We start from the raw sequence: 16,139 nt of genomic DNA on the forward strand, positions 1-16,139 counted from the left end.
GTATTTAGAGGGCAGGTTGGTCAGAAGGATATATATGAGGGTGCCTCGTGTTTACGAATGTGGGGTTGTACCTGGTAGGTTCCTTGATAAATTTGTGTGAGATTGAGGGCATCTAACTTAGATTGTAGGGCGGCCGGGGTGTTAAGCATATCCCAGTTTAGGTCACCTAACAGTACGAACTCTGAAGATAAATGGGAGGGCAATCAATTCACATATGGTGTCCAGGGCACAGCTGGGGGCTGAGGGGGGTCTACAGCAAGCGGTAACAGTGAGAGACTTATTTCTGGAAAGGTGGATTTTTAGAAGTAGCAGCTCGAACTGTTTGGGCACAGACCTGGATAGCATGACAGAACTCTGCAGGCTGTCTCTGCAGCAGATTGCGACCCCGCCCCCTTGGCAGTTCTGTCTTGGCGGAAAATATTGTAGTTGGGGATGAAAATGTCAGACTTTTTGGTGGCCTTCTTAAGCCAGGATTCAGACACTGCTAGGACATCAGAGTTGATGGAGTGTGCTAAAGCAGTGAATAAAACAAACTTAGGGAGGAGGCTTCTGATGTTAACATGCATGAAACCAAGGCTTTTACGGTTACAGAAGTCAACAAATGAGAGCGCCTGGGGAATGGGAGTGGAGCTAGGCACTGCAGGGCCTGGATTAACCTCTACATCACCAGAGGAACAGAGGAGGAGTAAAATAAGGGTATGGCTAATGGGTATAAGAACTGGTCGTCTAGTGCGTTGGGAACAGAGAATAAAAGGAGCAGATTTCTGGGCGTGGTAGAATAGATTCAAGGCATAAAGTACAGACAAGGGTACGGTAGGATGTGAGTACAGTGAGGTAAACCTAAGCGTTGAGTGACGATGAGAGAGGTTTCGTCTCCACATGTGTGGGGGGGGCCAATCAGAGCGCCGCCTCTAGATGAGCATTTTCTTGTTTGCTTATGGCCTTATACAGCTCATTGAGTGTAGTCAGGTTTGTTGTGGTAAATAGACAGCTACAAAACATCTATAAAAATTATTTTGGTAAAAACTATGGTCTACATCTAAGGTATTAAGGTATTCAAGCGGGCAGAACCTTGAAACTTCCTTAATATTAGAGATTGCGCACCAGCTCATTTGTTGTATATTATCCCTGTCCTTGTTCCACGACTCCGAGAAACATAGGACATCACAGTTCTTCAGGTCCCGTTGATAGGATAGTCTCGAATGGCGCTTGTCCAGTTTGTTCTCCTGTGATTGTACATTCGCCAATAGAACGGGAGTGTATAGGCAGTTTATCTAGTCGCCGACGTAGTTTTGTCAGGGTGCCCACAGGTCGGCCTCTCTTACGCCGTCTCTTTCTCTTCCGAGTGTCGGTGGTCCTGCGCCACCGACTCGTAGAAGTAGAAATCTTGATCTAAATCGAGGTTATTGATCGCTGTCCAGAAGTTATTTTTGGTCATAGGAAACGATGGCAGAAACATTATGTATAAATAAAGTTAAGATCAGTGAAAAAAAGAAAAACACCCAAAATAGCAGACTTGGTCAGGAGCCTGTAAAGCGACAGCTGTCCATTGCAGCACCATTCCAACCATATTCTTAGCCTACAAAAACTGTCTAGGTTAATCCTCAGAAGTCTTCCCTCGCTTACGTAGCGTCTATCTTTCATGCTCACCCAGTCTACATTTGAAAAAGTCAGAGGGAAGCAAGGAGACCATTTGAAGAGAGAACTCAAGGTATTAATGAGGGTTCAGGAAAGACCTTTGAGATTGGGTGAGACTTAAATCCTGATCTGTGTCTCCCTCACCTTGAAAAGGCAGAACCTGCGGGGACTGAACTTGTCCTTGCCCTTCCGGTCCTCCAGAGAGAGGAACTCAATCAGCTGGTTGATGAATCCTGGATCTGAGAAGTGGTCGTAGATGATCTGCTCTCGCTGGAGAGGGAAGAAACAAAACAGTTATAACAGTGGACCTGAGATATCACCTTTAACAGCAGAGGATGTTACATACATTTTCCAAGAGTGAGAGAACGCATTCTGATTCTCTACCCTTCAGCCAGAAGTGTGCAGTTGTCACTCCCGCTCATGCATTTCAAAAGCATTGGAAGCGTGCATGGCTGGAGGGAGTTTCCACCATATTCCTTACACTAATAAATTAATTTTACATCCATGAGGGGGAGTGTAGGAGTGCACATTTCGGGACAAGGGTAGAGCATCGGACTGTGGCCATTGTGTGTGTGCGTGTCATCTCCTCACCTCGGTCATCTCCTCCCTGGTCAGTCCTTGTTTGGGCTGCTCCTCAGAAGGAGCGTACATCATGAGTTTCTGTGGCCAGCTGTAGTATCCCCAGTGGGTCTTCTCTACAAACGTACAGCCCTCCCAGTCCTGCTGGGTACGAGGCAGACTGCTACTGTTATACTGGAGCCACTGGTTATCAGGCCTGTCCCCTGCTATCAAACCAGCCAGCTCTTTCATACCACCTGGTAGAGAGGGAAGAGGAGGAAGAAGGAGAGAGGGAAGAGATGGTGAGATGACCATAAGGTTACTGTTATACTGGAGCCACTGGTTATCAGGCCTGTCCCCTGCAATCAGACCACTTGGTAGAGAGGGAGAGGTGGTGAGATAAGTTGCATGTATCTGTTACAGGGTTCTCACAGGCAGTGGCAAGTCAAATTCAAGGACTTAAGTACTTTTTCAAGCACTAATATTTATCTTTAGGATCTTCAATTTGTAGTTGTGAATATTATGTGATTGTTTCTAGTCGCCACCAGATGGCAGTATATCGCTACAACCTCATAACTACCTAACAAGTTCTACGCAGTAATACGTTGTTTCAGTTACTTACTACATACATGAGTGGTAAGTCAGCACTAATGATGATGTAATTTGAATAGTGATGAGCAGAGTTTTGGGACCTACTGGTGAACACACATTTCCTATTCACATTACTGCACAAGTCCAGCCTAATGACTGTGCTCTAGACTGGCAGCTTTAGTGTTGCCGGTCAGGAGAAGAGCAGGTGGGCTGTGTGAAGAAAACGCCACATGAATGACAACCAGAATGGCAGGAGCACGGCTGCCACTTGATAAAGCAGAAAATGGCGGGCGCCCCGTGAAGCTCTGGAGGTTGTTGCAGAAAACGTCACAATGTAGAACAGGCACCAGCGCAGAATGCAGCATTGTCATTCCCCCTTCATGTGGCTCTTCAGGACCTATTCACCCAATGTCAAAGTTTGACACATTTTTTGCACCTTACAAGGAGTGGGTTGGAGGGGTCCAGTGATGTAGTGGTAAAAAAGGTGAGTAAACTACACTGAACAGAAATATCAACACAGCATGTAAAGTGTTGGTTCAATGTTTCATGAGCTGAAATAAAATATTCCAGAATTGTTCCATACGCACAAAAGGCAGAATTGAATCTACATTTGCCATTTCAGCTGTCGATGTGACGTTTGGCAGCGCCTAATCAGTCAGTTCTGTACCTGCCTAACTGAGTGGCATTGTGGGTGGAATGAGCGAGCCCGCCTGGCAAACACAGCGCTAAACACGTGGGGAAATAAAACTCGGTAGTATTCCTGGAAATTAATTTGGAAGACCAATACATTTTTCTAATATTTTTAATAGATATTTTTGAAAATGATCTGTTCTCACCTCATTTTAATTCAAGTACTTTTCAAGTACCAACAAAATGTCAGATTTGCAAGGTATTCCAGTACTTGAATTTCAGAGTGCCACATTCAAGTACTTTAAGCACCTTGTGAAAGCCCTGCTGTTATAAATCAGACCTGGGGTCAAATAGTATTTGTTTTCTTTCAAATGCTTTGATTGAGCCTACCTGGAGTGCCAGGTGGACAGGGTTTGCATTTTGGGGACTATTCCTTTGGTTCCACAGCGCCAGAACAAACACAATCAACTGCAGCTTGAAACAAATATTATTTAAACCCAGGTAAAATGACTGGTGAGGAGACAAAGTGCAGGTTACTTACAGAGCGTGTTGGGGCTGACTGGTACTTTTTTGTGTGGCCTCTTGAGTTGCTTCATGATCCCTGCCACGGCTGATATCGCCACCTGGTGGGGAAATAAATAAATGTATAAAGATGTTTCTATCTTACAATGAAATACCATAATGATTAAAGTCCTCAGCAGAGATGAGAATATACATGCATGTATGAAGACAAGTGTATTTGTGTGTGAAACGTTGTTGACTGCTGCCATCTTGAAGAGATCTCTTTTACTTTATCTCAATGTAGTGAATGAAACTGGACGCATGACTGGGTGTCTGAGTGATTCTACGTGTGTATGGACAGAGTGTGTATGGACAGAGTGTGTATGGACAGAGTGTGTATGGAGAGAGTGTGTATGGAGAGAGTGTGTATGGATAGAGTGTGTATGGAGAGAGTGTGTATGGAGAGAGTGTGTATGGAGAGAGTGGTTGCTGTGGCAGTGCCCACCTTGCGGACCAGGAGGGAGTCATGGTTGAGGCTCTTGACGAAGAAAAGGACAGCGGGGGAGGGGAGGGGGTGGTCATCCCTCAGTAACAGAGACATGAAGCCAATGGCAATGTGCTCAAACTTCCAGGGCCTGCAACATAAAGCAGGTGTGTTTAGGAGGTGGAAAACGTTTTGAAACAGAGGTACTGTACTGCCTGAAGTAGTCCAATTGGAACAGACATTTTGGTATTTAGTGGAATTTTAAATGTTGCAGATAGAAATGTAAGAAATAAAGCCGACAGGATTCACATATTGTAACGTCTGTCATCGGGACGAGCTGAACCTACACGCCTCAGTCATCGAGACGAGGTGAACCTGCACGCCTCAGTCATAGAGACGAGCTGAACCTGCACGCATCAGTCATCGAGACGAGCTGAACCTGCACGCTTCAGTCATCGAGACGAGGTGAACCTGCACGCCTCAGTCATCGAGACGAGGTGAACCTGCACGCCTCAGTCATCGAGACGAGGTGAACCTGCACGCCTCAGTCATCGAGACGAGGTGAACCTGCACGCCTCAGTCATCGAGACGAGGTGAACCTGCACGCCTCAGTCATCGAGACGAGGTGAACTTGCACGCCTCAGTCATCGAGACGAGGTGAACCTGCACGTTTCTGTCATCGAGACGAGGTGAACCTGCACTCCTCAGTCATCGGGATGAGGTGAACCTGCACGTTTCTGTCATCGGGACGAGGTGAACCTGTTAAGTTCATGTTTTAAGTATCCCTATATTTCTGTTATTACGGGGCTATCACTCAGTCAAGAGTGCGCATGCGCAGGAAGTCTTGTCGTTGTTGGACCTAGCCTGGAGTGTAATGGCTACCTTGTAGTGTGTTCATATAGTAGAGTAAACTTTGTTAAACTGGAACCTTGTCGTTGTGTCATTTCGAGTTAACATTGGTAGCAGAGGATGGCTTCTAACTACAACGTGCCACCTCGCTTCGACGAGAAGAGGTCGTACGAAAGTTGGAAAAATGAACTGGGAATCTGGACACGCATTACTAATCTGGACGCGAAAAAGCAAGCACTTGCGGTGGTATTATGGCTCGAGGGAAGAGCGAGAGATACAGCACTGGAAATATCCGTTGAGGATTTGAACAAGGATGACGGTATGGGAACTTTGATCACAGCACTGGATTCTGTATTTCTCAAAGAAGAGAAAGACCGTGCCTACGAGGCATATTCAAACTTTGACAGTGTTACGAGAGATATTTCGGTTGCAATGGCAGACTACATCATTGATTTCGAACAGAGGTACAATAGAATGCGCAAGTACGACATGGTTCTCCCAGATGCAGTGTTAGCGTTCAAGTTGCTAGACACTGCTTGTCTAGATGGTAGGGAGAAACAGTTGGCTTTGACTGCTTGTACTGTGCTGACTTTTGCATCTATGAAGTCGGCACTAAAAAGAATATTTGGTGAGAAGACGTCTGTCGCGCCAATAACAGATGGAATGCAAGTGAGTGACGCAGCATATTACACCGAGCAGCACAGAAAAGGCGCCAACAAGTCACATTCTCAAGACAACCAGAAGAGGGCACCATTTCCCGGCACAAATCCACTGGACAAATATGGAAGGAGATCGAAATGTGCAATTTGTCAAAGCACTTACCATTGGGTTAAAGACTGTCCTCATAAAAATGAACAAGTTAAACTAACAGAGGAAAATGTAAACACAGAGATAGAGCAGTGTAACATTACACTGTTTTCAAATGAATCTGCTTCTGATACTGAGATTTTTATAGTTGAATCCTTAGGATCTGCTGTGATTGATACTGCATGTACACGGACAGTGTGTGGTGCAAAATGGCTTGATAGCTATGTCAGTGAACTAAATATGAAAGAAGTACAAAATATGATTGACACACCAAGCAACAGAGCTTTCAAATTTGGAGACGGGAGAATTGTCCATTCTACCAAGAGAGTTAAGATACCAGCAAAAATTGGTCAGACTAAGTGTCACATTGAAACAGAGGTGGTCCCTACAGATATCCCCTTACTATTAAGCAAAGCTTCCCTCAAGAAGGCAGAGGCTGTACTAGACATAAAAAATGACAAGGCAGTGATGTTTAAACAACCAGTGACTCTTGAACTTACTACCTCAGGCCACTATTGTGTAAACATTTTAGACAAAGACATCACACAGAGTCCATGCAAAAATGAGATTCTGACTGACACAGAGCACATGAAGATTCTGACAGTCACAGAGAACATGAGCACTAAAGAAAAACACAAAGTATTGTTAAAGCTTTACAAACAGTTTGGACATGATACAGTTAACAGACTTCAGAAGTTACTCAGCAGTTCAGGGAATAATGATGATGAGAAGTACGAAACTGGAAACAAAGTGTACTACAAACGAGTTGACTGTCAAGAGTGGAAAGGACCGGGAGTAGTCATTGGTCAAGATGGTGTGGTGATATTTGTGAGGCACGGAGGCATGATTGTCAGGGTGCATCACTCAAGATTGCGGAAAGTAAATGATCAACAAGATAGAGGGGCTGTTGCTGAGAATCAGTCTCCTAATGAAAATGACAAAAAGGACACAGTAACAGACACAAACCTACCAGATGTCGCATCCGATGATATGGACACCGAAACTAACACAGGAAATGGAGCAGAGACCTTCAACCATGCCACAGGTAATACTGTTGAGCGTTCAAATGAGGAAAACATTCAACAGCCACATGTGTTAAGAGAACATGGTTGTTCCAATCTGAAAACTGGACAAACTGTTAAATACACGGACAGAGAAAGTGGTATTCCACATACAGCAACCGTCATTGGACGAGCAGGAAAAGCAAAACACAAGAACTGGTACAACTTGCAGTACTCTGAACCAGCTACACTTTCTGGTACAACAGGGTCAGCTGACCTGCCACTTGTAGATAATATCAGAATTGAACCAATGGAAAATCGAGAAAAACAGAATGACATTCAAAATGATGATGTACTTGAAACAAAGGACGTGTCATTTGACTCAGCTAAGCTAGATGAGCTCAGTAATTGGAGGAAAAATGGAGTGTTTGAGGAAGTCAAAGACATTGGCCAAAAGTGCGTCTCAACAAGGTGGGTGTGTACCCTTAAAGAATCCTTAACTGGAATAGTGCCCAAAGCACGTCTAGTGGCTAGAGGTTTTGAGGAGCTGGCTGCTAAAGAACTCCCAAAAGACTCACCGACATGCGCCTCAGAGTCACTCAGATTGCTGATGTCAGTGATCTGCCAGAAAAAATGGAAACTTAATTCCATAGACATCGAATCTAGATTTTTGCAGGGAACAGAGCTGTCAAGGGACATTCACATCCGACCTCCGCCCGAAGCTAAAAGTGAAGGAACACTGTGGAAAATAAAAAAGTGTGTGTATGGACTGGCAGATGGATCACTCTACTGGTACAACAAAGTCAAGGCAACAATGCTGAATACAGGTGGAAAAATGTCACAAGTGGATCCTGCAGTCTTCTATTGGCTTGATCAAGACTGCAATGTGACTGGAGTACTTGCCTGTCATGTTGATGACTTTATCTGGGGTGGCTCACAGACCTTTGCTTCAACTGTGATTCCACACCTCAAAGCTGTTTTCTAGGTTGGCCGTGAGGAGCATGATCATTTTTGTTATGTTGGCATAGAGTTTATTACAGTTGATGGAAAAATACTGATGCAACAGGAGAGCTATATCAAGAATCTTCAACCTATCCACATGGATTCTTCAAGAGCCGTACAAAGGAATTCCCCTCTGTGGAATTGAAGCTGGTCAATTGAGGTCAAAGATGGGACAAATTTTATGGGCTGCGAGACAGAGTAGACCTGGTTTGATGGTTGCAACTTGGCATCTAACACAAAACACGCCACTGTACAAACCATTCATGAGGCAAACAAAGTTGTTCGTAAACTGAAATCACAACAAGTGACTTTAAAGTTTCAGCATGTTGGAAAAGATGACTCTTTGAAACTAGTTGTCTTCCGTGATGCTTCGCTAGGTTATCACTGGTGGGACAAAACGGCACTTCCTACCTGTAGTTTGTGTCACTGACAACTACTCATTAGTTGATGCTGTGAAGTCAACCAAGTCTGTCACAGAGAAAAGACTTTGAGATTAGCAGCATCAAGGAACTTATTCAAGCACAGAGAATCCAGCGGATTCTGTGGTAGACCACAAAGGAACAGCTTGCTGACTGTCTGACTAAAAAAGGAGCATCCGGTCTTGTGCTCCTACAGGCTCTCGCTCCTACAGGCTCTCAGTAATGGAAAGTGGCAGCTTTGAGTAATACAAATAAGAACTGTCACACAACCCATTTGTAATGGGGATCTTGAATAATACTTGGACATTTAACTATGTTGTTGATGTTTTATTTGTCTTTAAAGAAAAGGGGGAGATTGTTAAGTTCATGTTTTAAGTATCCCTATATTTCTGTTATTACGGGGCTATCACTCAGTCAAGAGTGCGCATGCGCAGGAAGTCTTGTCGTTGTTGGACCTAGCCTGGAGTGTAATGGCTACCTTGTAGTGTGTTCATATAGTAGAGTAAACTTTGTTAAACTTTAACCTTGTCGTTGTGTCATTTCGAGTTAACAGAACCTACACGTTTCTGTCATCTTGACGAGGTGAACCTGCACGTTTCTGTCATCTTGACGAGGTGAACCTGCACGCTTCTGTCATCGGGACGAGGTGAACCTACACGTTTCTGTCATCTTGACGAGGTGAACCTGCACGTTTCTGTCATCTTGACGAGGTGAACCTGCACGCTTCTGTCATCGGGACGAGGTGAACCTACACGCTTCTGTCATCTTGACGAGGTGAACCTACACGCTTCTGTCATCGGGACGAGGTGAAACTACACGTTTCTGTCATCTTGACGAGGTGAACCTACACGTTTCTGTCATCGGGACGAGGTGAAACTACACGTTTCTGTCATCTTGACGAGGTGAACCTACACGTTTCTGTCATCGGGACGAGGTGAACCTACACGTTTCTGTCATCGGGACGAGGTGAACCTACACGTTTCTGTCATCGGGACGAGGTGAACCTACACGTTTCTGTCATCGGGACGAGGTGAACCTACACGTTTCTGTCATCTTGACGAGGTGAACCTACACGTTTCTGTCATCGGGACGAGGTGAAACTACACGTTTCTGTCATCTTGACGAGGTGAACCTACACGTTTCTGTCATCGGGACGAGGTGAAACTACACGTTTCTGTCATCTTGACGAGGTGAACCTACACGTTTCTGTCATCGGGACGAGGTGAACCTACACGTTTCTGTCATCGGGACGAGGTGAACCTACATGTTTCTGTCATCTTGACGAGGTGAACCTACACATTTCTGTCATCTTGACGAGGTGAACCTACACGTTTCTGTCATCGGGACGAGGTGAAACTACACGTTTCTGTCATCTTGACGAGGTGAACCTACACGTTTCTGTCATCGGGACGAGGTGAAACTACACGTTTCTGTCATCTTGACGAGGTGAACCTACACGTTTCTGTCATCGGGACGAGGTGAAACTACACGTTTCTGTCATCTTGACGAGGTGAACCTACACGTTTCTGTCATCGGGACGAGGTGAACCTACACGTTTCTGTCATCGGGACGAGGTGAACCTACATGTTTCTGTCATCGGGACGAGGTGAACCTACACGTTTCTGTCATCTTGACGAGGTGAACCTACATGTTTCTGTCATCTTGACGAGGTGAACCTACACGTTTCTGTCATCGGGACGAGGTGAAACTACACGCTTCTGTCATCGGGATGAGGTGAACCTACATATAAACTGTAATTGAAACGAGGTGAACCTACATGTTTCTGTCATTGGGATGAGGTGAACCTACACGTTTCTGTCATCGGGATGAGGTGAACCTACACGTTTCTGTCATCGGGACGAGGTGAACCTACACGTTTCTGTCATCGGGGCGAGGTGAACCTACACGCTTCTGTCATCGGGGCGAGGTGAACCTACACGTTTCTGTCATCGGGACGAGGTGAACCTACACGTTTCTGTCATCGGGACGAGGTGAACCTACACGTTTCTGTCATCGGGACGAGGTGAACCTACACGTTTCTGTCATCGGGACGAGGTGAACCTACACGTTTCTGTCATCTTGACGAGGTGAACCTACACGCTTCTGTCATCGGGGCGAGGTGAACCTACACGTTTCTGTCATCGGGACGAGGTGAACCTACACGTTTCTGTCATCGGGACGAGGTGAACCTACACGTTTCTGTCATCGGGACGAGGTGAAACTACACGTTTCTGTCATCGGGACGAGGTGAACCTACACGTTTCTGTCATCGGGACGAGGTGAACCTACACGTTTCTGTCATCTTGACGAGGTGAACCTACACGTTTCTGTCATCTTGACGAGGTGAACCTACATGTTTCTGTCATCTTGACGAGGTGAACCTACACGTTTCTGTCATCGGGACGAGGTGAAACTACACGCTTCTGTCATCGGGACGAGGTGAACCTACACGTTTCTGTCATCGGGACGAGGTGAACCTACACGCTTCTGTCATCGGGGCGAGGTGAACCTACACGCTTCTGTCATCGGGGCGAGGTGAACCTACACGTTTCTGTCATCGGGGCGAGGTGAACCTACACGTTTCTGTCATCGGGACGAGGTGAACCTACACGTTTCTGTCATCGGGACGAGGTGAACCTACACGTTTCTGTCATCTTGACGAGGTGAACCTACACGCTTCTGTCATCGGGATGAGGTGAACCTACACGTTTCTGTCATCTTGACGAGGTGAACCTACATGTTTCTGTCATCTTGACGAGGTGAACCTACATGTTTCTGTCATTGGGACGAGGTGAACCTACACGTTTCTGTCATCGGGACGAGGTGAAACTACACGCTTCTGTCATCGGGATGAGGTGAACCTACACGTTTCTGTCATCTTGACGAGGTGAAACTACACGCTTCTGTCATCGGGATGAGGTGAACCTACATATAAACTGTAATTGAAACGAGGTGAACCTACATGTTTCTGTCATTGGGATGAGGAGAACCTACATGTTTCTGTCATCGGGATGAGGTGAACCTACATATAAACTGTAATTGGAACGAGGTGAACCTACATATAAACTGTAATTGAAACGAGGTAAACCTACATGTTTCTGTCATTGGGATGAGGTGAACCTACATGTTTCTGTCATTCAGGCGGTCCAGAAGTTCACCAACCAGCTTGTCATATTTCCTGAGGGAGACAGAACAGTAGTAGTTTGGAAAGTATGTGGACATTATACTGTAGACTGAGGGATTAGTTTAACAATGGGAACTGGTAGACCTTTGCTAGTGTAATAATACACCAATACAAATGCAAGTTGAAGATTTTGTGCACAGTCCAACAACAGTATTGTAGTGTTTATTCATTAGCAGTGTCCAGCACTCTTCTTGCTGTCTGATATAAAATAGATATGTACTCACTGTTCAGAGTCTAAGTTCTTCTCCTCCTGCTTCCTGAGGCCCTCTGCTTCTTCTTGGTCTGAGGGGACAGGTTCCGGGGGCAGAGGAACACCAGAGGTCTGGAGCTGCACCGCCACCGCACGGCATTCTGATGGGATCTACATTACAGTTAAGAGGTTTAATCATATGTTATTATACATGTTATATAGGACGAGGTCTGGAGCTGCAGTAATGATGTCATGACGTCATTACTTTCAAGATCAAGTTGACATGAAGTTATTACTTTCAGTTTACAATCAGATCAAGTTGACATGGTGTCAATAAACCCAGATGGTTGTAATGATAATAACTCTTACAGCGAAGTCTATGCCGATGGTCTCGTACTGGCGGTGGATCTTGTCAGCGAGGTCGTCGAACAGGCGGACGATGGAGGGCTTCTCCAGGGACATAGCTGAGCTGAGTCCTGAGCGGACGATGGCAGGCCAGGTCAGGGTGATGCAGTCCCAGTCGTGCAGGTTGGCCAGGCACACCCCACTGTGGTTCCCCAAGAGACAGTATAAGGCACCCTGAAGAGAGAGAGCGAGAGGAGAGAGGGCGAGCGAGAGGAGAGAGGGCGAGCGAGAGGGCGAGCGAGAGGAGAGAGCGCGAGCGAGAGGAGAGCGAGAGGAGAGAGAGTGAGAGGAGAGAGAGCAAGAGGAGAGAGAGCAAGAGGAGAGAGAGAGCAAGAGGCGAGAGAGGGAGAGGAGAGAGAGGGAGAGGAGAGAGAGCGAGAGGCGAGAGAGAGAGATGAGGAAGGATGAAGAAGACAATGAAGGATGGGGAAATATAAGGAAGAGGGATCAGTTCTTTTCATTTTTCTCCATTTATACTTAACAAAAATATAAACGCAACATGCAACAATTTCAAAGATTTATAAGGAAATCAGTCAATTGAAATAAATTCATTAGGCCCTAATCTATGGATTTCACATGACTGGGAATACAGATACGCATCTGTTGGTCAGACACCTTAAAAAATATATTGGATTCACAATGGGCCTCATGATCTTGTCAGGGTATTTCTGTGCATTCAAATTGCCATCGATAAAATGCAATTGTGTTCGTTGTCCGTAGCTTATGCCTGGGGCACTCTGTTCACAACGTTGACATCAATAATCCGCTCGCCCACACGACGCCATACACGTGGTCCGCGGTTGTGAAGCCGGTTGCACATACTCACAAATTCTCGAAAACAACGTTAGAGGCAGTGATTATGGTAAAGAAATGTACATTAAATTCTCTGGCAACAGCTCTGGTGGACATTCCTGCAGTCAGCATGCCAATTGTGCACTCCCTCAAAACTTCAGACATCTGTGGCATTGTGCTGTGTGACAGAACTGCACATTTTACAGTGGCCTTTTATTGTCCCCAGCACAAAGTGCAGCTGTGTAATTATCATGCTGTTTAATAAGCTTATTGATATGCCACACCTGTCAGGTGGATGTGTTATCTTGACAAAAGGGAAATGCTCACTAACAGGGATGTAAACACACTTCTGCACAACATCTGAGAAATAAGCTTTTTGTGCGTATGGAACATCTCTGTGATCTTTTATTGCAGCTCATGAAACCAACACTTTACATGTTGCCTTTATATTTTTTGTTCATTGTACAACATTCAATCAGTCAGTCACACAATAATTTAGTCAGCTGATTGATCAATAAATGACTCAATCAATCGATTGATCAACAATGAATCAATTAATTGATCGATCAATTTGCAAAAACCAGCCTAGACCATGTGTGTGTGTGTATGTGGACAAGATAAGAGTATTGAAAAGACAGGACAGAGAGCGAGACAGGACAGAGAGCGAGACAGGACAGAGACAGGACAGAGACAGTCCTACTTTGAACTGCTGCTGTGTGACGTCGGAGCGGTCTGGCTCCAGGAACTCCAGCACGCGGGGGATCACGTCCCTGCAGCAGAAGTTATAGGTTCCCAGAGCCGTGAACAGCACACTCTGAGCCCGGCTACGCACCTGGAGGAGCACACATGGGGGGAGAGACACTCAAATGGTGTTTCTTAATACATTTTCCTTGATTCCTTACTTCCTCAAAAAAGAGAAAACCCATTGTTCAGACTTAAAATTCTCCTCCAATATGTTTTGAGTTACAATATATGATATTATATATGCCATTTACACACCTGCCATCCCTGTCCCACTTTTTAGAGTACCAGAAGCGCGTGGCATGCGCTGTTTGTGAGTCTGATCGCAATTATAGTATTGTACCAAATCAGGCCTATAAAAACAATGGAATACCTTCTTTCCTGACAGCATTCCATTTACACATATGGTAAAAGTCACGAACAAGATGCAATTAGAAAGAACACAAAGGGCCTTTATTCTGGAGCTTTTTTATTTTATTAAACAAAAAAATAAATGATTTTTTTAGGTACAAAATGTACAAACGTCTTATACACTATTATTATTTTTTAAACTCTGATATGATAAGAACAAATGTTTGAAGAACAGCATCAGTATCAAATAAACATGTTACCCATAATAAAAACCAAAAAGCTATGATAGGAAACAGTGGGTGAGAACTAATCACCTGGAGACCTTCAAATGTTCAGGAAATCATTTCCCTTGACAGATTTGCCTGGAATAGTTGAAGTCAGAAGTTTACAAACACTTTGGTTGGAGTCATTAAAACTTGTTTTTCAACCACTCCACAAATTTCTTGTTAAACCTCTCTGGGGTAGGGGGCAGTATTTTCACGTCCGGATGAAAAGCGTGCCCAAAGTAAACTGCCTGTTACTCAGGCCCAGAAGCTACGATATGCATATAATTGGTAGATTTGGATAGAAAACACTCTAAAGTTTCTAAAACTGTTCAAATAATGTCTGTGAGTATAACAGAGCTGATATGGCAGGCGAAACCCCAAGGACAAACCATCCCAACAAAAAACAATTCAGCTTACCAATGGCTAGTATTTTAATAATAATAATAAGGCCAAGTCCTCCCAGATTGCAGTTCCTAGGGCTTCCACTAGATGTCAACAGTCTTTAGAAAGAGTTTCAGGCTGGTTTTTGGAAAAATGAGCCAGAAATTGTAGTTATTCTAGGTGGCTCCCATTATGGCTGTAGTGTTTCCAAGCGCGTGGAGGAAAGCTTGTTCATTCGTATTTATCTCCGGTAATGAACATACTATTCTCCATCTTAAATGTTACCAACTGAGCTACAGAGGACCAGGAGCCATGCTCTACCAACTGAGCTACAGAGGACCAGGAGCCATGCTCTACCAACTGAGCTACAGAGGACCAGGAGCCATGCTCTACCAACTGAGCTACAGAGGACCAGGAGCCATGCTCTACCAACTGAGCTACAGAGGAGCAGGAGCCATGCTCTACCAACTGAGCTACAGAGGACCAGGAGCCATGCTCTACCAACTGAGCTACAGAGGACCAGGAGCCATGCTCTACCAACTGAGCTACAGAGGACCAGGAGCCATGCTCTACCAACTGAGCTACAGAGGACCAGGAGCCATGCTCTACCAACTGAGCTACAGAGGACCAGGAGCCATGCTCTACCAACTGAGCTACAGAGGACCAGGAGCCATGCTCTACCAACTGAGCTACAGAGGACCAGGAGGCGAGGAGAGAGCCGAAGAACCCAGATTGATCAAACGTCTCTCTCACCATAGTAATGGTTTATTTACCTACTGGAGCTACTAAAACAAACGTGTGTGGCAGAGAACTCTAAAACAAACGTGTGTGGCAGAGAAGTCTAAAACAAACGTGTGTGGGAGAGAACTCTAAAACAAACGTGTGTGGCAGAGAACTCTAAAACAAACGTGTGTGGCAGAGAACTCTAAAACAAACGTGTGTGGCAGAGAACTCTAAAACAAACGTGTGTGGCAGAGAACTCTAAAACAAACGTGTGTGGCAGAGAAGTCTAAAACAAACGTGTGTGGCAGAGAACTCTAAAACAAACGTGTGTGGGAGAGAAGTCTAAAACAAACGTGTGTGGCAGAGAACTCTAAAACAAACGTGTGTGGCAGAGAACTCTAAAACAAACGTGTGTGGCAGAGAACTCTAAAACAAACGTGTGTGGCAGAGAACTCTAAAACAAACGTGTGTGGCAGAGAACTCTAAAACAAACGTGTGTGGGAGAGAACTCTAAAACAAACGTGTGTGGCAGAGAGCTCTAAAACAAACATGTGTGGGAGAGAACTCTAAAACAAACGTGTGTGGCAGAGAACTCTAAAACAAACGTGTGTGGCAGAGAACTCTAA

The 16,139-nt window shown here is 45.0% G+C and overlaps 1 protein-coding gene across 2 annotated transcripts in view; it reads right to left on the reverse strand.

Moving 5' to 3' along the window:
• The window catches only part of LOC120046850 (proteasome activator complex subunit 4B-like), a 106,864-nt gene that overhangs the window by 38,563 nt on the left and 52,162 nt on the right, over positions 1-16,139 (reverse strand). The window contains exons 24-31 of one of the 2 annotated variants that reach the window (XM_038992406.1): positions 13,752-13,883; positions 12,224-12,433; positions 11,889-12,025; positions 11,605-11,658; positions 4,424-4,553; positions 3,959-4,040; positions 2,230-2,453; positions 1,783-1,908 (exon numbers count right to left, since the gene is read on the reverse strand). In XM_038992406.1, coding sequence (XP_038848334.1) covers positions 1,783-1,908; positions 2,230-2,453; positions 3,959-4,040; positions 4,424-4,553; positions 11,605-11,658; positions 11,889-12,025; positions 12,224-12,433; positions 13,752-13,883 — 1,095 coding nt within the window. The remainder of the gene's footprint in view (positions 1-1,782; positions 1,909-2,229; positions 2,454-3,958; positions 4,041-4,423; positions 4,554-11,604; positions 11,659-11,888; positions 12,026-12,223; positions 12,434-13,751; positions 13,884-16,139) is intronic. The other variant, XM_038992407.1, reaches the window with a different exon arrangement.

This window comes from Salvelinus namaycush, chromosome 4 (genome assembly GCF_016432855.1).
Source record: "Salvelinus namaycush isolate Seneca chromosome 4, SaNama_1.0, whole genome shotgun sequence".
NCBI classification, from domain to species: domain Eukaryota; kingdom Metazoa; phylum Chordata; class Actinopteri; order Salmoniformes; family Salmonidae; genus Salvelinus; species Salvelinus namaycush.